Source organism: Pinus tabuliformis, chromosome 4_2 (genome assembly GCF_031772625.1).
Source record: "Pinus tabuliformis cultivar Carrire ecotype Pingquan chromosome 4_2, CPIR1, whole genome shotgun sequence".
In the NCBI taxonomy this organism is placed as follows: domain Eukaryota; kingdom Viridiplantae; phylum Streptophyta; class Pinopsida; order Pinales; family Pinaceae; genus Pinus; species Pinus tabuliformis.
The window spans coordinates 1,110,846,047-1,110,870,693 of NC_142304.1; the positions used below are offsets into that span (position 1 = coordinate 1,110,846,047).

At 36.8% G+C, this 24,647-nt stretch overlaps 1 protein-coding gene across 2 annotated transcripts in view; it reads right to left on the bottom strand.

Moving 5' to 3' along the window:
- LOC149173561 (putative proline transporter 2) overlaps positions 1-24,647 on the bottom strand; it is a 65,445-nt gene that overhangs the window by 17,890 nt on the left and 22,908 nt on the right. For both annotated transcript variants that reach the window (XM_089427962.1, XM_089427961.1), the window contains exons 4-5: positions 21,366-21,555; positions 20,719-20,840 (exon numbers count right to left, since the gene is read on the bottom strand). In XM_089427962.1, the coding sequence (XP_089284088.1) occupies positions 20,719-20,840; positions 21,366-21,555 (312 nt within the window). The remainder of the gene's footprint in view (positions 1-20,718; positions 20,841-21,365; positions 21,556-24,647) is intronic.

Sequence of the window (24,647 nt, forward strand, 5' to 3'; positions counted from 1 at the left end):
AAATTTAATGGTGATCTTTCTTTAACAATGGATCATGTTGTAAAATTCATCAAGTACGTGTCAAAGATCAATATGGTTCATGAGGATGCTCCCTAAAAGCATCCCTTCCATTAAAGATTCATTGAAAAAATTCTTGAGTATTGGAGGCCAATGTTTCATACATGTGAAGATACCCTTTGGGATTTAATCACAGCCCTCCAAGAAGGATGCTTCTTTGATTCTTTGAAGGTATCGAGGAAGAAGATGAAGATGAGGATCATGGTCTAAGTAGAGTTCTACCTATAATAAAGAGGATTGTGTGATCCTTGCATACCATGTGATGTTCAGGAGGATATAATTGTTGATTTTGAGCCACGTTCACTTCATCTTGGTATCCTTCCTTAGTCATATTCAAATTCCATGGATTGTGAACATGGCGAGACAAATTTGGTTGCACCTTTTGAATCTAATTTTCATGATGAACAACATGTATGTCAAGACCTCACCCCTCAGTCATATCCCTCCTCGCGCCACTCGCAACATGTTTTAAGTGACATAAACGAGAGTTATATGATTGAGATAGCTATTGGGGAAAAATATCCTAAAATTGATTATTCATTGGTCAATATTCACGCTACAAGATAGGATACAATGGTGTGAGAAAAATTTTTCTTTTTTTTTCCTCGATCCCTCTTCATGATCCATGGTTTTTCTATTTTCCCATCGCCCACCCCTCTTTCTCTGATCTGATATTTGAATATTATGAGATAGTGATTACTGATTGTGATATTGCTTTGTTCTATCTCTTAATTAAGCACAAGGATAGGAGGTGTGATATGGAAATGATAATATGTTGGCTTCATTGGTTGTATGGATATACTTAGTCAACATATGTTCTAGTCCATGTTAGCATAGTTGCAATGCATTTGTGTGTTTGCATTGTTGTGTCTACATCTTAATTATTCATTATTCATGTTGATGTGTTCACATACTAGATTAGATTGCATTTAGCTAAATTTTCTTTCCAGTATTGCTTTCATTTATATCGTATAAATGCAAAGGTGATGATTAGCACCTCGTACACATGTTAGCAAACAAGTTGATATGGGTGTGTGAGTAGCAAGTCTACAAACCCATGGATTTCTAGGGTTATCATGATTTCCTTGTTCGAGCATATGGCTCATGTGCTCTACGATGAGAACATGTCCCCAAGTTGGAACCAGACGTTACCCACCTCCACAGGAGAAAAAAATTCTCCTACTTTGGACAACCAACCTACCAACAACCCTACATTTCTCAATATATGATGATATGACACATTTCTCCACCATTTGCACCAGTCAGACACCTCTCACTATCTAGCATTCCTCTTGAAGGAAGGTGGGTCACCTATCGGCAAGTACTTTAGCCATTTTGTAATCATGTGCTTTTACTTAATGTTTTGGGCATTTTAACATGGAATAAGGGGTGATATAGATAATTGAATGATCTTGACTGTAAAATTGTTCTCTAACCTTACCAAGTGGGGTTATTTTTTGACCCTTGTCTAGTGGGACCTCTTCTGGGGCCTTAGGGTTATAGGAGGGGCACCACTTAGGAAATTTGGATTGAAGTAGTGTGTCCATAACCACTCCATACTTATCACTCATCAACATTCACTAATTCCATGTCCATCATTCGTGTTTGCTTTCAGTGGTTCATTGGGTTGACATCATCACATCCTCATCCTTGAGTCTACACTGAAAACTTTTCCTTGGAGGTTGATACAACTAAAAGAAAGGTAAAAGCATAAGATGGACACGATGAAAGAAAAAGAAAGGTTGAAATGTGAAAGGTGGCCGGGATAATAATTGGCACATGGAAAAAGCCTAACATGAGCTCTATCCTCCTCATTAGCCACCACTCAGTTCTTGAACGTTAGATGCTCCATCACATAATAAAGGAACCCTTGCATGTCCCAACCATAATGAGTGAGAAGCTGACTCATAATTAAGGGGTGGATCAATTTTATATCAATAAAATCAAGTTTGGACACCTAAGTTATGCTCTTCAAAGCATAATAAAAAATAAGTGAAAGGCACTCCAGAGGGGTAGAAAATCAAACCAAGGAAAGCGGTAACTCATGCCTCCATGATTTCTCCGTCCACACATCTATACACTTAGGATGATGGAACTTCATCAATTGGTTCCATGACCATGGCACCTTGTCACGAATCATTTTCCCTTTGTTTCCAACACTATCACGAACACCTATGAATTGAAGGATTGATATTGGACTTGTCACCTCCCCTTAGGGGTTGAAAGCATGTAAAATATTTGACCATCTAGCCATCCCTAACAAGGTAGGGAAAAATTCTACAAGATTTGGTCTAGTTAGATATTTGAAGGTGATCCCTATTGAGAAATCTAGGGCAGTGAGATGAGATGATTTCTCTTGCTTGATAATTGTTTGTGATGTATTTTTAATTTTACTTCATTTTCTTATTCTTTTACTTGTTTCTTATTTTGTTTTCTCTTCATCAAATAACTACCAAAACATGAAGAACAATGAGATAGGACACAAGATATAGGCGATCAACCAAGGCCAAAACCTATCCAATATTGAGAGGAAAACCCACAAAATTTTTCTTCTTATAAAATCTTCAATTGACGAATTCTAAGACCTAGACCCTTGACCATGACACCTCCAATATCAAGTCAAACCTTTCTTCTTTTTCCAAGTCAAACAAACAACTTCTTCTTTGTCTTCAACCTCAACCTAGCAACATCTTCTTTTACCGCAATTTCGGCTTACCTGAGACTTCTACAATCTTTAACCTTTGTCACAGAAACCATAGCACATATGAGTATGATGCAAATGGTGACATCTACCTTCTTTCATCCTCGCTTCACTTTATTCTCCTTTATAATGAATTCAGTCCTTAAAGACAATCCTTATTGACACCAGAACTTGACTCTTTTTATATCACTGTAAATCAGCTTTTTTTGTAGAATATAAGAACCTTGATTTTGTTTGCACATGTGAGAGTAGGAGGCCCAAAATAGTCCTAAACTTCGGTTTCTCATTCACTCCTTTCTTTGTTGACCTGTAGGCTCCTTATCTTCCTTTTTCACTCTTCTTACTTGTTCTTTCTTGCTTGACCAAATTGTGTCTCTAAGTGAGGTTGAGTCCTCCCTTTTATAGGCTTCTCAACCATGCATTTAGGCCAACATGTCCTCTTGTGTAGGCTGATAGCTCCATTTGAAGGTTGACTTGCCAGTAACACTTGGACCTAGCCTTGGAGGGTCTATTGACTCAAAATATTTTTTCTTTCAATATGTAACATGTCCACATGGGTCTCTCATACATGACAATGACTTTAAATGACTTGATGACTCAATGACAAATCCTAAGATCTCTCAATGGTAGCTTGACCTAAAAATACATATTCTTGAGCACGAAACCCATGCCTCAAGATCAATAATAATAAATTTATTTTTTCTCATTACATCAAATACATAAAATCATGATTACTTATGTAATTATGAAGACTGAACCTAGTTACATATTTCAACACTCCCTCTTAAATAGGGAGGTATTCATAATCTATACAAGGTACTTGGACATTCTCAATCTCAAGAATTCTCACAAGAGTCAGATCGGTAACCCATTTGTTTAGCATCATATCATCCAGAATTGTCACATAGCAAGGCCTTGACTAACAACTCTATCTCTAAACAAGATCAGAGCACAATGCTGGTGAGACCAATGATTTATAGACATCTTCATCATTGTCTCTCCAAGAGCATACCCCACCTGGGTTTTCACAGGGTATGTCATTCCAGAACTATCCTTGTCTTGGATTCCCAATCCTCAAAGAATATTGACCCTTTATGACTACTCTTATCTTGGATGCCCTACCACGTCCTCAAAGAGTATCAAATGCCAGATGCTTACCCAATACTCCATTCTTTTCTTCCCAAGTGAAGACAAGAATGATGTGTCCATCTCTCCCTATCAACTAGGGAGGATATACCCTTTCCAATGAAGGAATGTACACATTCATATAAAAAGAATGTACCCAATCTCCCTCTTATCTTAGGGAATTGTTTACAAGTTTCTACAAAATTAGAAACTTGCTTCCAAACTCCCTCCTAACTAGGGACTTGTTTCTAGCAGTAACTCTTTATTCATTGGTGGAGATCATGGGACCTTCAGCTACTTGTAGTGCTCCTCCATTCGATGTCATGAATTTCATTTTTATCATTATGGAACCTTCATCTTTGGGACTTCTATGTAGGGTATGAGCTATACATCACTTTCCTTCTCAAATCATGGTAGTATTGTCTTTCTTCCTTTGATAAAAGAGTGATCCCTTAGACATATTTTCCCTTTCGTCATACAACTACCTTTTCACATCATGTATCCTTTAGGACCTTCCATCCCACCACATGAGTACCAGTTGTAGATGATATCTACACCTTTATTTCAATAACCCTATATTAAAATAAAAAAATGAGCATTAAATAAAAAATTACCTTTTGTGATGGCCCTTCATCATGACATCTACGTGTTGTAATGTCAACATCCCGCACATATATTTGACACATCTCCAGGATATACCATGTCAAGGGTCTCCTTCCCTTTCAAACTTTATCGGAGTCTTAATATCTTTCTCGTGGAGATATCATAGTCAAATATTTTAGTCCTTGGATGTTGATTTCCTTCTCCCTAGTTGCAACTTTCATGATCTCTTCCTTTCTTTATTCATACATTTCTTCCTAGGAACTTCCAATCATAGTTCCTTCATCTTTTTCAACCACCTCATATTCTATATGAGGACTAATTATGTTGATTTCATCTAGTTAATATGTGAACCATGCCTTTATGCATCCTTGAAACAAGAGAGATCCCTTTCCTTTGATCATGCTCATGAGGTAGAGCCTGAATCCTTACTATCTGCAACTGTATATTGACATGACTCGAACATATGCATACATAGCCTTTTTCTTCCTTGGTCATCTAGACTTCCTTTAGCGGCTTCCTATCCTTGATATTACCCTAAACTTTCTGATATGTTGTATTTTTTTGTCATCATGCAATCATTTTTTCAAACAATGAATCCCATCAAAGTGGAATTCTTAGCAAGACATTTCTTCTCCCAAGAGATGAATCTTCCCATGAATATTCCATCAGAAGATCTTGATTATCCTCATTTTGTAAATGCTTCTTCCTAATGATATATGATGAGCTCTTCACTAGATGACATTCTTCTACCCACAAGTACCACTTATGCTTCCAATGAGGTTACCAGGAGCTACTTCCTTAATAATGATTTCCATAGACTTCAGTTATCTTTCAATCTTTCCATAATGAAGCCATGAGCTCTTGCTTTCCATCATATGTTATTATGATGCCATGTGATGCATCATATCATACTCTATTGATTGTAATTATTTAACCATGGTAGAGGCCTTCCACCTTCTATTCCTTCTAGGTATCATGAATAGTGCCCAAGGGTCTGTATAGTTCCCTCCTTCTATCATGCTTCTTAAAACAAAGGGTTAGCCCATCCACCTTTACGTCATGTACCTGCAATATTTATTGAAAAAAACCCCAAGAAAAGTGTACAATACCAAAACATGATATCAAGATGTCTTTCTAAGGTTTTATGTAATCAAGAGGTTATCCCAAGGTTTCTTAAGTTCAAACACTAGATCATATTATTTTATCTTCATGTCATTCTAGGGTTTATCCCATGTCCTAGAATCCTAAAAAACCCTAGAACTCAAATCATAGGGAACAAGTTCTTTAAGACTAATTTTTCTCATTACTAAGGTTTCTTATGAGCCATCTTTAGTTCTAAATACAAACCCTATAACTTCAACCCTTAAAGAAGCTTAAGATCGACCCTTGGAAATAAGAAATATTATATATAGCTCATTGATACTTACCTGTAGTGCTCATTTATTTAGAATGCCATGATTACTTCATAAGGATATTGTGATCTTTATAGACCCTTTTCCATCTTCAAGATTTTTCTTTTACTGCATCTTTTGATGAAATCTCCTTCTCCACAAGATTCTTTATGACATTAAACAATTGTAGCTCCTTTTTGCTACCTTGATGACTACAAGACTTCTTTGCAACAACTTTTATGATGAATATTTTTTTGTTGCACTTATTCTCTGCCTGTAGTTCCTGGGTCCAACTAATTATAAAAAATGTATAGATGATTATCAAGGAAATTTCTTTGGAAGGTTGTCCTTATTGAATGCTTGATTTTGATAGAAGTATATATGATTGGTGTCTACGATTTTAGTGCCATAGAACTTCAATTCACCATAAGTTTGAATTCTGCAACCAGTGATATGAAGTTTTCGGTCCTTTTGAGGAGATCAGATTCTTCTTGAGGATGCCTAGAAGTTTGGATTTGTGGTTGCTACAGATGATTTGGAGATGTAAAACATTTCTTTGCTCTTCTTACTAAAAGATTCCGACTATTTTAAATATTTGAAATATGTCTTCAGAATCTTGAAACATTGATGTAGTATCATGCTAAGTTTCGAGGTCAAGCATAGAAGATCATATATTTGCTACTATAGAAGACACATCTTCGTTGCCTCAGGAGACACAAATACGTTGCCTCAGAATGTATATTTTTGTTTCCTCAAAAGATATATCTTAGTTGTCTCAGAAAAGTGAATTTCCTCCAACCAAAACTTTGTTGGATCAGATATACATCATATGCCTTAAACCTTCGTTGATTACTTCAGATTAAGCCCTTAAGTATTCTTAGAAGATTCAATGTTTTATTTGATGCCTTCTCTTGATACTCCTTTTTTATGCCTTTATTTGGCTCTTGATGATTTTCTAGTGCTTCATCCTTTGAGTTTCCTTCATTGAGATGCCTTCCTTGACTTGTCACCTTAGCTTTTATACCATGTTGATCAATCTAGGGAGGTAAGATGAGATGATTTATCTTGCTTGATAATTGTTTGTGATGTATTTTTAATTTTATTTCATTTGATTCTTCTTTTACTTGTTTATTATTATGTGTTCTCTTCATCAAAAAACTACCAAAACATAAATAACAATGAGACAAAGGACACAAGATATAGGTGATCATCCAAGGCCAAAACCTCTCTAATATTGAGAGGAAAACTCATGGAATTCTTCTTCATATAGAATATTCAATTGCTGAATTTCAAGATCTAGACCCTTGACCAAGACTCCTCCAAGATCAAGTCAAACCTTGCTTCTTTTTCCAAGTCAAATGAACAACTTCTTCTTTGTCTTCAACCTCGACTTAGAAACATCTCCTTTTATTGCAATTTTGGCTTACCAAAGATTTCTGCAATTTTCGACCTTTGTCACAGAAACCCTAACACATATGAGTATGATGCAAATGGTGAGATCTTCTTTCTTTCATCCCCGCTTTACTTTCTTCTCCTTCATAGTGAATTCGATCCTTGAAGACAATCCATATTGACACCAAAACTTGACTCTTTTTGTATCACTGTAACTCAACTTTTATGTGTTGTTTTTCCATGACCTTGGTGTCTGGGATAGAATCTTAAATCTCTGTGCACAAAATATGGAAAAAAATTCACAATTTTCAACCCAACTTCGTTATATTAATCAACATATAATACAACAGTCTAGGGCTCTTGTACTAGGGATAATGGCGCTCATACATCCACTAGTACAAGATACAAAACTAGAGATTGGTGTTGGTCCATCAACAACCAATCTATCCTCAACAAGATACTCTAACCACCTGGACGATGTAGTCTACTTCACATCTCCCCTCGATCGTATCCTATACCTACCTGATCCTTCAGCTCCTCAATTGCAGCTCCTGCCTCTATCAATGCTCGAAGTCCATCTGACCACTGAACCTCGGTGATCAATCTACTCACTAGTTGTGCCTTATTCCATCAAAGGAACAACACATCGAGATTCATGTTGAGTTGTTCACAACTCTGTTTGTGAACAATTCTCAATCTACCCATTGTTGCTCCTTAGCTACTCTGGGACTTTAGCCCACTACGGTTTTCCTGTGCTACTCCATTGAAGACCAACATAGGGCACGGAGGGTTGCCACATATCACTGCAAGATCTCCATCTCCCACAATGAACACGGTCTAGGAGGGGCTGCCCATCATCTGCTGTAGAAGTCCTTCTCCACACACAAGTCTATGACTACTCAACTACTCCTCTGGCTCATCAACCCTTGAGCTCAACAACTACCACTCTACAAACCATCTAAGTCCATGGAGATTGTGCACACTGGGCTCCAACTTGGACATTATCACATCGTCCACCAGCAGACCATAAATGCCCAATTCAGTTTCACACTTGGCCCACTCTCACGTTGCGCTCCAATAGACCACAAGTGACCAATCCTCATTATAGCATATGCATCCAACACCTAGGAAACCCTTCCTCTTGGCTACTAACAGACTCCATCAATCAATCCTCTCCTAGGACACCCATCAAGCTATCATCCAAGAGGCCATCTGCAACTCCTTTTGTTGTTGTCCTCTTATCTATGGATTTGTGTTTCCCACTATAGCATATGCCCACTAATAAACCCTTTCTTCTAGTTGTGACAGTCGTCCAACATAGAAACTACATCCCTAAAATCAAACTCACCATCAATACATACCTCTAGAGTTGGTGTGATACTGTTGTAGGTTGTTGCTTCTGGTTAGGGCTTATGCCATCCCTAATTCACTTCTCAAACAACCTATCTCAGCCACGAATTACTTTCCCTTTAACACTGTTAGTACCCAAGTTGGCATGTACTAAATTCTAAACCTTTTGACCTTCTCCAAAAGGCTGGGACAAAAATTCACATGGTTTGTACCTTTCCTCAAATCTGTGGTCACCTGAAGCAGAGACAAACCATGCTTGCCACAACATAACCTACCCAAAATTTCTTGAGTTTGCACATGGAGAACTCCGCTCCTCAAAACAAGGATTATGCCATCAATGCCATGCACAAACGTCCTCCACTTGTCCTAATATAGGACTGCCAAGTGTGCCCTTCTTTTGTTGTACAAGGTCCTTTATGAAAGCATGTCTAGGTCACCTTATCACCTTACTACTGTCCTTACTAATAGTTCTCAAAGATGACAAGCAAATTCGTCCACTCTAGGACTCCATCCCTTAGAAAACAATGTCAACAAAAAGGAGAATAGCATACATGTTCACTACTACTCTTGTCCTTGGAAAACGGTGCACTGTTTGGGCTAATAACAAGCTTGGTTAGGGCACACGTTAGCCCTAACCTCTTGCTATAAATCCTTGTGTTTACCCTCCACAACTGTCCCAACTACCTCGCTCCTTCTTGCTAAGTATGCAGCCTAGTTTGGGCTCTTTTCTAGGCTTCTCGGCCTCCACAAAACAGAGGTCCGAACCCTGTAATTACCACAAGGACCTGCAACCTGCAAATAGAGAGTAATTCTGCCCCAAAATAGTCCTTAAATAGCACCTTCCTACCCAAATCTCCTCCCTACTAACTCAACCTCCTGCCTAGGGTACTCGGCCCTCCAAACAGTCTTGGAAAGAACACAAACTTTCCCTTTTCATCCTTCACTGAATGCCCTCCCATCTAAGACCAAATCACAGAGATCAACCTTGACGTGTTGCACTTGGATGTGAGGAATAAGGCCTCTCCTCACTCCTTTATATAGACTTCTCTAGGGTGACGTCCAACCTGTCAAGAAGTGCTCTTTGTACTAATGTCGACTTGAACTTGAGACAAATTCACCCACACTATACTTCAAAAATACATTTATCTTCAACCACAACTCAGAATCAAATGATTTTTTATGCATAGGATTCATCTTGATGAGTACTATTATCCTTATCCATCACATGTCAAAATATCTTCATAGTTTTGTCCCCAACATCGATGGGTGCAAAACCCCAAACTTGGGTTTCAAGCCCACAAGGCCACTTGTGGAACTCCTTCCTCCAAACCCTCAATCCTCAAGGCTTGGAGTACCTCCCAAGCTACAAAAATCAACATTCTGTAGTAGATAAGAACCTTGATTTTCTTCGCACGTGTCAGAGTAGGAGGCCCAAAATAGTCCCAAACTTCAATTTCTCCTTCACTCCTTTCTTCGCTAACATGTAGGCTCCTTATCTTCTTTTTTCGCTCTTCTTACTTGCCCTTTCTTGCTTGACTAAATTATGTCTCTAAGTGAGGTTGATTCCTCCCTTTTATAGGCTTCTCAGCCATGTATTTAGGCCGACATGTCCTCTTGTGTAGGTTGACAACTCCATTTGAAGGTCGACTTGCTAGTAGCACTTGGACTTGGTCTTGGAGGGTCTATTGACTCAAAACAATTTTTGTTTCAATATGTAACATGTCCACATGGGTCTCTCATACATGACAATGACTTTAAATGACTTGATGACTCAATGACAAATCCTAAGAGCTCTTAATGGTAGCTTGACCTAAAAATAAATCTTCTTGAGCATGAAACCCGTGCCTCAAGATCAACAATAATAAAAAGAAAATTTCTTGTTACATCAAATACATAAATCATGATTACATATGTCATTATGAAGACCAAACCTAGTTAAATATTTCAACAATCCCAATATGAAGTCTTATTGTGCCCTTAACAATTAACTATTGTCCACTATGATGCATCTATGGTCATTGTCTCTAATGATTGTTAACTTCACTTGAGTTTGAGATGGATTTGCTAGGTGGTCCTTCATAGAGTAGCAAAGGCTTTGAGGGCACATTCTATGCCTACACCACACATGATGCATAGGTTGAACCACCTATCCAAAGAGTAGTGATGACCTTGGAGATGCAGCATTGCCCCTGCAAAGCAAAGCATTGGGCATTTTGATGATTCCAACAATTGATTAACACCTCAAAGCACCCCTAGATGTTGAAATGCTAATCTTCTGTTCTTGGTGTTGGAGATTCTTAATGATGTACCAGTGGACCCAGCATGCCCCTAAGCACTGTTTGATGGGCATGACCTGATCCAGAGTCCAGATGATGATGGTCATTCCCAGGATGACAATGTGAAAATTCCTAATCCTCGAGGAACCCCTACTGCAGCAAATTTGAATCTACTTCACCTACTTGATTTTAATATACATTATCAAGTTATCCTCTGAATATTGAAGCAAATTACTTCTGCAGCCTACACTTATTTAATATTTGAAAAGATGAAACTAAAAATTGAGCAAGAACAAGATACATAGGACACAGTTATTTTTGGACAAAATAGTCCCCGAAAAAACCCAATGCGGTAAAACCAATGCAGCAGCTCTGAGGGTTTTCTATTATTAAGCAGTGATTCTAAATACAATGTTGGATGCTCTCTTGAAAATCCAGTGACAAATAAAATACAATGACGTAAAATCTGAGTGAGTTTTACCTCACTTCACCTAGCAGATTCCGACTGATCCGGCAACAAGACTGGCTAACCTCGGCTACCTTTGCACTGGCCTTGCGTACGCCCTGCATCAGCCTTTCAGGCTCTGTGTCAGCATTGTGTTGTCTCTTCTACCCACTATGTCAACCTTCCTGGTTGTTTCAACAGTTTCCCAACAGTTCCGTCTTTCTGTGTGGAGGGCAACTCTCTGCTTCTGTGCTAGCCCTTCTGGCTCTGCGTCAGGCTCGCGTGGGCCAAGATTGGACCAGTGTCAGTCCTCCTAGCTACTGCACTGCCTCCACAAGCTTCTCTCCACCTCTCCGTCAGTACTCGCGAACTATCCCTGCCCCTCTGTTGCAACTGATCACCTAGTTCTAATTTCTCAGCTTCATAGCCCCAAAAATCGAACTCCAGATCAATTTGTTCTCTGCGTGTGTGTTTCCTGATGAACCCCTAGCCTCATTCTTATACTTTTCTCATTGAGACTTCAATGATCGAGATTAAGTCTCTAATCAACGTCTAATATTAAAGCATGACTTGATCTGTAATCTAGATCATTCTCACCCATATTTTGATTAATACCCATTAATATTTTAATTTTCCTAAGTTTAGACTTAGGAACCCATTAAAAATATTAATTATACAATCTGAGTGGAATTTCACCAAACGGTTTCTGGGTTCTTTAGAACTCATGTTCCTTAGCCCCTCCACTAATTTTCATGGCTAGAAAACATTTGATGCTACCAAAAATAAACACTCCATCTTAGCGAGGAAAGTGCTTTAGCAACAATGTCCAACTGCATGCTGCTATGTTTCTTAAGAACCTCCTTTCTACACTGTTGTTGCCACCAATACTGTGATGCTACTGTAACTGTACTGCTACCTATGACACTACCATTGCCACTGCCACTGTTGCATCTGTACTACAACTCTGTCTCAAATGTTGCATCCATTATACTGCCACTGCTAACACTACATTTGTACTGCAACTCAGTTGCTGAGAGAAGCAACTAAAAAACATCCAAAATTAATGAACTTAACTATGTTCAACATAATACCATGAATGTTGGAATCTGACTACTCTAGTCTCTGATGCTTTGAATCTTCTGTGTTGCTACTGCTTTATGCATTGTGCCATCTGCACCGCTACCAACCTTGCTCTACGCTGATCAGTCTCTAGTCTCAAACTACTCATCTATCTCTCTAAACAATCCATTAGATCATCTAACACTAAGTCCATCTCGTTACTATTCAATCTCAAGCTCCCGTAGAAAGGAATTGATCCAAGAGGTGGACTCCTCAAGGATCTTGCCCGTATGTGGTCCTCTCGACTACAGCTCAATATCGCCCCATTTCCCTCCTGTAGATGCGTGGGCACTCATGGTAAACTCATCTTCGTCAATCTTTGCTGGAGCAGCCTTAGGATCATGTTTCTCATCCTTATCCTTTTGCTTCAAAGTACACTGGGATGCAAAGTGGCCCAACTCATCACATCTGAAATATTTCACCTTTGAAATGTCCTTCTTCCACTTTTGCTTCTGTTGTCCCTTTGATGCTAGAGCTGCGTTCTCCTCCTCCTCCTTGGCCTTCATGCCACTCCCACTACTACCATTGAGGTTGACCTTGAATAGGTCCCTCCTTAATTCCTCTTGTTGAAGAGTTGCCTACATATCCTCCCATGAAGGTAATCTTTCCCTGCCCAATATACTTTGGACGAAGACTTGCCATTCATCCAAGACTCCATTCAAGTTCGTCCTTACCATCGCAATAGACTGAGGAGTGGACCCCACTGCAGCAAGTTGGTCTCTGGTGTCTTGAAGACATTGAAGATAGGAGTTAACTCCTTCTCCCTTCTGCATCAATGTCCGTTGCAACTTCTCTTCTAGATATATCTTCCTTTGTTCAGCAGAACCTTCATACAGTGAAGACAAGGCTTCCCACATATCTCAGGTTGTATCTTTGCCCTGCAAGTGTGAGACCACATGATCTTGAACTCCATCGAGTATGAACCTCTTCACCTTCCCCTGCTCGGCCTTGTACTTCTTCTTTCTATCATTGTCAGCAGGAACAACCACAACATTCTTGACATAGGCTTCGAGATCGTACTCCTCTAGAACAACTAAGATTTTGGTCTTCCATATGACATAGTTGGAAGCTCCTTCCAACCTGTCCTAATCTCTGATCCCATGTGATGCCATCTCACCCAACTATCAAACTAACTCCACTAGTCATTGCTCAGCACTACTCAGTTGCCGAGCAAGTGATAAATTTGAACTTTTTGGCAAAAAGTTCTCTAAGGAGAAAATTCCCCTTCTATGTGTCTTCGCTCTTTTCCAACAGATTTCTACCCCGGTAGAAACTTTGCGCTTCAAGAACTACACTGAGGTTCTACGTCACTCCCTCTACCTCTACAAGCTCACGATTCAGAGATCATACCTCTTTTTCGACTCTCTCAGAGAGAGATTTCCTCTGAATCTCTGCTTCTCAGCAAGGACTGCGCAATCCCTTCAAGGGGATTCAAATTGCTGCCAAGTGTGGCTTTTGGCCTCTCTGCTTAGGATTGGATCTGATCTTCCTGTTTCAAAATCAATCCTCTGAAACCAAGTGAAAGTTTCTAATCCTCAGGGAACCCCTACTACAACAAATCTGAATCTACTTTGCCTACTTGATTTTAATATACATTATCAAGTTATTCTCTGAATACTGAACCAAAATACTTCTGCAGCCTACACTTCTTTAATATTTGAATACATGAAACAGAAAACTGAGAAAAGAACAAGACGCATAGGACATAGATATTTTTGGACAAAATAGTCCCCTGAAAAACCCTATGCGAGAAAACCAATGCAGTAGCTCTGAGGGTTTTCTATTATTAAGCAGTAATTCTAAATATAATGTTGGATGCCCTCCCGGCAATCTAGTGATAGAGAAAATACAATGGTCAAAAATCTGAGTGAGTTTTACCTCACTTCACTCGGTAGATGCCAGATTTCGGTTGATCCGACAGTAAGACTAGCTAACCCCAGCTACCTCTGTGTTGGCCCTGCGTAGGCCTTGCGTCAACCTTTTAGGCTTTGCATCAGCCCTGCACTGTCTCTTATGCCCACTGCGTCAACCTTCCTAGATACTTTGGAAGTTTCCTAATAATTCTGACTTTCTGCGTGGAGGGCAGCTTTCTACTTCTGCTTGTGTGCTGGCCCTTCTGGCTCTGCATCAGGCCTAGGTGGGCCCAAATTGGCCCAGCATTAGACCTCCTAGTTGCTGCGCTACCTCCACCAGCTTCTCTCCGCCTCTTTGTCAGTACTCCCGAACTATCCCTGCCCCTCTACTGCAACTGATCACCTAGTCCGAATTTCTCAGCTTCCTAGCCCAAGAAATCAAACTCCAGATCAATCTTTTCTCCCTGTGTGTGTTTCCAAATGAACCCCAAGCCTCTTTCTTATACTTTTCTCGTTGAGATTTCAACGGTCGAGATTAAGTCTCTAATCAACTGTTAAGATTAAAAAATGACTTGATCTGTCTTCTTGATCATTCTCACCCATATTTTGATTAATACCCATTAATATTTAAATTTTCCTAAGTTTAGACTTAGGAACCCCATTAAAAATATTAATTATTTTAATAAAATACAATCTAGGTGGAATTTCACTAAACAGTTTTTGGGTTCTTTAGAACTCATGTGCCTTAGCCTCACCACCAATTTTCATGGCTAGAGCACAATCGATGCTACCAAAAACTAACAGACAATGGAGGGCTTGTAGTACCACATGGAGCCCCAATGCTAGGGAGAGATTGTGCCATGTCATACTTCTAGCCCCCCTTAAAGATGACATAGAGCACCTACAGCAAGTTTTTGACACTTGGATACATTTTGAGGCATGTCTTGGGAGCTTCCCTTCAAGGATGGAGTTGATTATAATGATGGTATATCCCCCTTGCCCATTTCATGCACTTCCATAGGATTTACTACCCAAAAGGGCATGGCATCATGCTTGAGGGGAGTTTTGACCCACATGTGTGGGTTTTTGTGGCATATTTTTGTTATTATTAACTACCGAGTTGGTTTGTAACCTACTTTCTTGATGCATACACAAAATTAAACTTGTCATTAGGCATTTAGGCTAATAATTATGAGTGATAGACCTCATATATATTGAGAATCATTCTCTTGTTACTTTTCACCATCACGATTGGAATTCAACATCTTCTTGAGAGCTTAACTTAGTCTTTATTGAACTTGCTACTTGTGGAGATGTAATTTCTATGGTGCTCTTGCTATTGGAGATTGGCTTATATCTTGGAGATGTCTTTTTGGGATTGAAAGAAGGCTTTCTCATGGAAGAATTGTAAGTTTAAGGCAAACTTTTTCATTGTTTTACATGTAATTAATTATTCCTAGGGTTCTTTTATGTTCCATTTCTAAATGAAAATTGTTTATAGAAAGTCTTGGATAGTTTTGCATCTTGAATGTTTCTTTGTGGAAATCCATCGGAAAACTCTTAGTGTGCATTTCCTATTTAATTTCTCCCCTTACAAAAAGATATAGTTAGGGTTTTTTGAGTGGAAACAAGAGATTTTTTCCCCTTACTCAAAGCATTTGTCCATTAGCCTAAAGAATATCACCCAAGTAGGAGTAGGCACTAGCAACCTTTGTTTTGATTAAAAACTCTGGAAAACTTAATATTTTTCCTTCCTTTTATTTTCTAAGTCTTTTAAGGCAAGCCTCTAGGGCATTTAGGTAGATCCAAATTGATTTAGGGCTATTGTGGATGGGCGTTTGAGGTGATAAAACTTAGGTCTTACCTTGTTGATCCTTGCAACTCAAAATATAGCCTTTTGCATAGCGAAACTTTCCATAGGAGGGTTGACGTCACTCTTTTTTCAATATTTTATGCCCTAGAAACCCTAACCCTCGCTAGCGCTTAATTTGTGTGTTTTCTTTCTTCCTTTGTTGAACATATCTTTTAGTGAACCCTTTCTTTGTCTTGTATATGCCTAGGAATTCCTTTGTTGCTACATATCAATAAAGCCTAGGCCATATGTGCCTTTCTAGTTTAGATGCATGGCACATTATATCCTATTAGAGAGTCTTGAGCCATTGTCTATCATTGATGATCTATACCTATGTTAGTTTTTATCAACTTGAGCCATATAACATAGAATATCCTCTTAGGTGATCACTAGGAAGCCTCCCTTGTGGCGAAATTCCACTAAAGAGCAAGATGGAGATTCTCATTTATCTTTCATTTTCATCCTTTTACTTAAATTTTTAACATTACCATGAAATAACTCAGGATTTTGAGAGTGGTTTCGACCTCATTGGATTTCATATTGAGAAAGTAGAATTTTAGATCTCACTCAAAATCCAACAGACTTAACAATTTTTCAGGATTTCAAGATCAAGGGGGGATTGTAATGTTTCCATTGAAATTTGTCATGTACGAGGGTATGGAATTATTATTTAATCAAGAACACCAGGCCCTCTATGTACCTTGATGTTAGTGCCATTGGTTGTCAAGGTCCTCTATCATGATCCTATTAAAAATGTACCCAACAATCAAACAAAATCTTAACTTGACATGCTACGTTTTTTGTATCTTATTCTAATGCTTAGAGGGTGATATTGATGACGAAGATCCCAATATAGGTAATCATTTTGATGATATGTAGGTATTTTTTGTAGCATGATTTTTTTGGATGCTATAGGTCATCTAGAGCTTGTTTCTTGATCTATTTCGGTTCAAAGATGGATTTCACTCGGTGTTATTTTGGTTGAGTGCACCCTTACATGCTATATAAATGAGAACTTTTGCTTATTTCTATATAAATGGTTTGGATTCATATGAATGCATATGAATATATATGTCTTTCATTAAAATTTGAATATTTTAGGTGGTTTTAATCAACTTATTTTTTACCAATTGCAGTCTGGTTCTAACCAGTTCTTGGTTCAGAGGGTTTTCCAGTGCAATGTCGGTTTAGTTTTGATAACATTGGTATCTAATCTAGTATATTTTTCTTAACACTAATTAGATTCTAGAATGATGAATGGTGAATTTAAATTTTAACTCAATTTACATTCTAGAATGATGAATGATGAATGATAAATTTAATTTTTAAATCAATGTAGATTCTAGAATGATGAATGATGAATATGGATCAATGTATTTCATTATTCAATTCAATTATGTATGTATCAATATACTTATGCTTTCATTATTGAATATATATATATTAAGAAAAATTATATACCCTGACATATCCCCGTCCCCCTAAATTTCCCCAAAATTGGAGGGCACGCCAACATGTCCCCCTGTGTGTCTCCCCGCACTCGCACCTCCTCGTCCCAGAATCTTAGTGGAACATAAATGTTTTTAGATTATAGTGGGTTGTGGACCCAAATTTTGTTCAAAGCTAAGATTTTTTGCAGTTCTTAGACAATATTAAAGATGACAATGCTTCATCTCTTTTGACCCATCGAGCTAGCTCTAAGGGACCTCACCCTCAAAGATTTGTACAACAAATAACTAGGTCGACCACTTATACACAATTCATTATATTAATCTATTTTCTACATATTATGGTAACTACTCAATATTTCTACATTCTCTATGTTTTTTATGTTATACTTCCTCGTATTGTGTGGTCTTGGGTAGTTTTGGAAACAATAATTTATATAATACAACCTATTATAGCAAAAGATAATAGAAAACCATGAAATATTTAGAAAAAAGCAGTAATAGTCATAGAAACGATTAAATATAATGAATTCCAATTTACATAAGATAATGGTAAGCACATTACTTCACACTAATTGGTCATGCAAGTTTTCTATACTTAAAAAACTTGGAACTCTTTGCCACCTTAATAGAAGTAAAACACCTTATACATATTAAAAAAAAAAAAAACTTGGAACACTTTGCCACCTTAGTAGAAGTAAAACACCTTATACATAAAAATCAATGTACGTAAGCCATATAATTGTTGATAATTGTCTATGACACCATGCTTTGAGAAAACTTATTATATGCCATATAAGTTATATGTTGTTCTATGGGCAGAATCCATGTTTCCTTCTATAGCAGGAATGCTAACACACCACATCCTCAAGGATTCCGAAGTCAAGGAGCATATTCTATGCAAGTGATAGGCAATATGTGTCATGTTCTCTGAGATAACAAGGAATACTACTGGAGGCCACTTAGCCCATCATACATTTTATTTCCTCAATCCTAAGTTATTAGGAAACAAATACGGATACAGATATAGGTCCATTGGATTTTTAAAAGCCAAGATCCACATATAATGGGGAAAGGCCGCGTACAAAAAATAAATTAATATTTTTTTCAATGCTAAAACTCAAACCAATTCATGAATCACAACATTAGAAGTAAATTTATTAGATAATTTATTAATATCAAGACTAAAATCATAATGCATCATGGCTTACACAAAAATGATAGTTATAAATACAAAATTGAGCATTTCATCAATGATCACTCTGTTGATATGATGATGTAGAGTAGCTCTAACTAGTGAAGCACGGCCTTTATAAGACCCTTCAAGACTCGCGGGCCTTGATGAGTCATATGTTGAAACGGGTCACTCGCATAGACCCTGTGCATAAGACACTTACCCACACGTCTATTGACTCACATATTACTCCTATCAAACTCGTATAGACCTGATTCTTACTTGTGTTGACCCGTTGACTCACATATTACTTCTATCAAACTCGTATAGACTTGATAAGATCAGTCCCTGTAGCAAATTTCGATTTTTTTCTTTTTCTTTTTTGTGCTTAAAATTTACTATATTTTTAAATTTTTTCTATATTTCGTTGAGTCTTATAGTAGTCTTATATGGGTCGTTCCCGATTTTTATACGATTCACCGGGTCAATAGTCAAAGGAGTCTCATAAAAGTACGAGTAGTGCAACACTGACTCTAACTACATATCTAGAAATGAATCTACATCCTCACCATTTGAATATTTCAACTCCACATCATGATCAACCTATCATCATCCTTGAAATCTGCCTTAAAATCTAAAAATTCCCACCTAATTGGAATGTAAATGAATATTGTACATTGTTTGAAAACATGTTATAATTATCTATCATATTGTTTTAAAAAAAGCCTTCACCTCGAATTGAATGAGATTGATCTAATTATAACACCAATATCATTTGTACATAAAGAAAATTGAAGACTAAATTTATACTATAAAATATAACTATAAACTATAAATTATTATATATATTGTTGTTAGCATTATCAAAATATAAAATTTAATGTCTTAGACTTTTTTGCTAACATTATCATGTACTATAGAAGCCACAGATAATTATAACCTACTTATACAGCCTACAGATTATTAATGAATATTTTAACTAAAAGTTTAAATTCTAAATAGAATATTTGCTACTGAGAGTTTCAAACAGGTGGATATTTCTATACCTAATGAGAGTTTCAAAGAGGTGGATATTTCTATACCTAACGCACCTTTTGTAAGGTATGGATATAGGTAATTATAACCTACTTATACAGCCTACAGATTATTAATAAATATTTTAACTAAAAGTTTAGATTTTAAATAAAATATTTGCTACTGAGAGTTTCAAACAGGTGAGTATACCGGTAACACAGCCTCAATCTATACCTAACGCACTTTTTTAATGGATGTATCAAAATAGTTTGAGATTTTTATTTACATGTTTTTAACACGATAATCTTTATCCAAAATGACAATCAGTCTGGTCAATGCTGCTGTCATATAAAAGCACGTGCTTTGTTTGGTCATCTTTCAAAATGACAATCAGTCTGGTCAATGCTGCTGTCATATAAAAGCACGTGCTATGTTTGGTCATCTTTCAAAATGACAATCAGTCTGGTCAATGCTGCTGTATATAAAAGCACGTGCTTTGTTTGGTCATCTGTGTTTTGTTTTTAATAAAAGCATGTCTATAGAGGGAGAGAAATTTGGCAAGAGTTAACGAGTCTGTTATAGGGTATTCAATGCCCCTTTACCTGCAAGCTCCATAGTCGGATAACACACTACGCTTAGTGACTAGATAAATAAAAAATAAGAGCAGTATGTTATCGAGTTATCGAGCTTGCAAACGGACATTGAATGTCTTATAGCAGGCTCGTTAACTCTTGCTGAGAAATTTAACTAAATAGATGTAATCTTGAAAATGTATGAATATAAAACTGAGAGCTATCCACTCACTTGAAGCTCAGGAAGCATGTCACTGTTACTTGTAAATATGACTGCTGAAATTTAGTTAAATACATGTAATCTTGAAAATGTATGAATGTAAAACTGATTGAGCTATCCACTCACTTGAAGCTCAGGAAGCATGCCACTGTTACTTGCAAATATGATTGCTGAAATTCCATTTAGCGCATTGAAAACCTTCTGTTGCCTTGTTCCAATCAGATTGTAATTCTTTGAGTTGGATTGACCTACATATAGTTAAATCCAAAACGTCAGCATAAAGCATTGACCTAGTCATCTCTGGTTTCTTATTAAGAGAGAGTTAGAGAATCATTCATGCTTTATCTCAAATCTACCACCTTGTAGTGTATACAAATGAGGTAGTATCTTCGAAGTTGGTTCAAGATATTTCGATGATAAGACTCTTCAGTCTTATAACCAAATAATAAATGGAACTACCATAAATTAATTTGAGCATGACAAAAGGAGGATAGGGGAATTACTTCATGATCAATTGGTAAATTCATTGTTATTATTGGTAATGGAACTACCATAAATTAATTTGAGCATGACAAAAGGAGGATAGGGGAATTACTTCATGATCAATTGGTAAATTCATTGTTATTATTGGTATTGCATAGAAGAGTGGTAAGGTTCAAAAATCTCTCTCCATGTTAAAGTAAGTATCTGTATTGCATTAATGTACAGTCTGCATTCACAACTTCCAAAAAGATCATACCAAGAAAAAATGATAGAGATAGAATCATGCTTACCATTAGATATGGACAGTTTCAACACTATAACAATATATATGACGGTGAAAATTGCTGAAATCCCACACCAGAACTTCATTGCTGACAAGTGAGGTACTAAGAAGGCAAAAGCAAAATAAAGTACCCCTGAAATGATGATAAATTCTTGAAGAGTCATCCTGGAAGATTTATTGAACTCTAGATATATTTCCTGTATCATTCATAAAGAATATATTAATGTTAGGTCTTTGTTGATAATAATTACAAATTATCTAAATTCATCTGAACAGAATCTTAACCATCATTAAATTTTCTTAAAATACTGATTATTTTTATTCTACCATATTTTCATCAAATATATAGTAGGTAAACAAATGTTATAGAACCAAATAAACCATTTAACTATAAAAATTTAATTTTTTTTCATGATATATACATAATTTTTTTAAATGATATATAATGTATAGACAATTGACTTTAAAATATTTTATATAACATGTACATCTAAATATTTATGAGACAAATTAGAATAATTTTTTATTATTAATTTGTATTAAAATATTTTATCAATAACCAAATTATAAAATTTAAACATGTTATTATATCTTTTTTTATTATTTCTAATTACTTTATAATATATTAATTTTTATTATAATCAATATTAGTTTTATAGAACATAATTTTTATTTTTTATTTTTATTTTAAAAGATAACGGAAGGACAAACTTATACATCCTCCATTTGAATGGTAGAATAAACCTCCGGACTCAATTACAATGATGAGTATACCCAAAACATCCACCCAGAAAGAGTAATAAAATCAATGAGATCCAACGTCCTCCCGCACATGTCTGAGATAGCAGGGACAAGAGGTATTGAAGCCTTAGTTTTAATTCACCCTGAGCCAAGTGGGACAATGGGCAGTTCATTTTACTCCCGGCGGGACGAAGACGGGCACCTCTACACGAACTCAATGCCATTTTTCAGGTTGGTTTTTGCAGTTTCCATTCTGTTTGTTCTTCTTCTATGAGTTTTATTTTTGTACAGAAGATAGAAGTTCATGTCTGTGTTCTCTGGATATGGTTGTTATAGTTTCAAAGCTGAATTTCTAAGGAATGAAAGCCCTAGGTTTAAAGCTTTGACCTTTTCTCTCTAAAAATGGATTTATTTGTATAATTGGCCTTCTTTCAACCTCAATCTGGGCTCTCAGGAGGGCACTTGGCTTCATTATCATCCTATATATGTTGATTTCAGAATCTAGTCAAGCAATGCTCACCCTCTCAGTGTTTATTTTCTATCTCTGGGATTGTTGATTAATTTCTGAGCTTCTGGGAAGTGGTGTCGAAAGAGTTTCTCTCCTCATCCTTTCTGTAGGTCATAGTTTAAAGTCCCACCTGCTCGCCGACAAAGACAATTCCCTTGGGAGCCTTGTCATTCTTCCTATTTACCATCTTAACTCAAGCCTGGAGGTTTGTCAATTCTCTGTTTCATTCTCAGCAGACCATTTTCACAGTATGGATCATCAAGATTTACTTGAATTAAGGAGAAACTTAAGGACACATGAAGAGATGGTACAGGGACAAAGAGATTTTATTCTCTCCCTTATTACATGAACAACATTGCATGGCTCAAATTGCAGAAATCATGAGCACGATGCTGTAAGTCAAGCAACAATTGGTCATCCTTGAGAATAAATGCAACCTCCTAAAAATTTGGTGGAGAATCTGAAAAAACATGTACACTCAATGGATTCCAATCAGAGGACGTCAAAGCAAGTTGAGAACAAAGATGAAGACACAGTGATCAGATGATGGAAGCTATGGACATTGGAGATCAGGAATCAACACGCAATGACACTAGCATGGAGGAAGCAGCAAGTAATCACACCTTTCTTTAGCATATGTTTCTCAAAGCAATCAGTATATTAGGTATCTTTTATAAGATATAGTAGAGAATTATGGAAATTGTTGCCAAAAGAGATCAGAAAGCTTCGTATTATGTTTTGGCCTGGTGTGAACAACTAGAATTATGCAGACATTTTGTATGTTTAACCAGTGTTGTAGCGGTGTTGTCAGCTTCACTGACCATTTTTTATAATATATTTAACTAATTCCCGTTAAAAGAAACCATAATGATTGTACAGTGATTTCTATTAGAGAATAAAACTTTGGATACTTTTTCAATAAAAACTCCTACTACAATAGCCCTATTGTTGATGCCACAACATATATTATACCATTATAATGTTAGTATGTAAATAATTCCATTGTGTATTTATGATAAAATCTTGATTTTGTAGAAAGAAAAGAGGGGATTGAGAATTCCAAATGTCTTAATGTCCTTGTTGGGATAGTTCCACACCAACCTATGACGAAGGTGATGAAATCATTGCAGATGCCATAGAAAAATGATGCAGAGTGCAACGGCACAATTGGATAGCTCAACCAAAACTTGCATGGTCTCCAACTGTTATGACAGGTTATTTAAAGAAATATAATTTATAAAAGTTTTCCTTCCATGATTAATTACCATTTATGTTATTGTGTCTCCCACCGGAAGAATTGATGAATTGATGGAAAAAGTCCGATCTAGATCTTATGTAGGAATGTAACAAAACACAAAGATAAACATAAACACAAAGATGCAGTAGAAATAAATTTTTATTTCATTAATATCAAAGAACTGAAAAAAGCTTGCAAGCAAAATGAAAATAATCCAGCTCTAGCAATGGTAGCTTATCTCTAAGAAAAGATGTGGCATTCTAGCTCTGACAATGATAGCTTATCTCTAAGAAGAGATGTGGTGGCTACCTACCTTTGAACTGTGTTACAATGAGGGTTAAGGGCTTTTTTATTATTGAACAACAAAGGAAAACCTAAGCAACCAAAGCCCTAACCCTAGGAGATGGAATGCCAAGAGTTTGTGGGCACCGTTGGGGTTATTTTGGAAGTCAACTTCCCGGAGTTGTAACTTGGTCATATGACCTCCGTTTGGCGCGTACCATACCTCTTCTGTTTTTTTTTCTAAAAACACTGTCTCTTCTGTTTTTTCTTCATCATCCTCATCAAGCTTCACAAAGTGAAGAGATTCAAGGCGATGGAGTCTAAAATATATGATCTTTACAGAAGTAAGAGTGAGGGTGAAATATTCCAAACACTTCACTTTTACTTTTCATAGGATATGCCTAAACCTTCCTGGATGCATCATTTATAAATGTTACAAAATATGATGCTCCTCCTAATGATTTGATGTTAACAGGCCCAAACACATCTGAGTGTACCAATTCTAACACATTTTTCTTTCT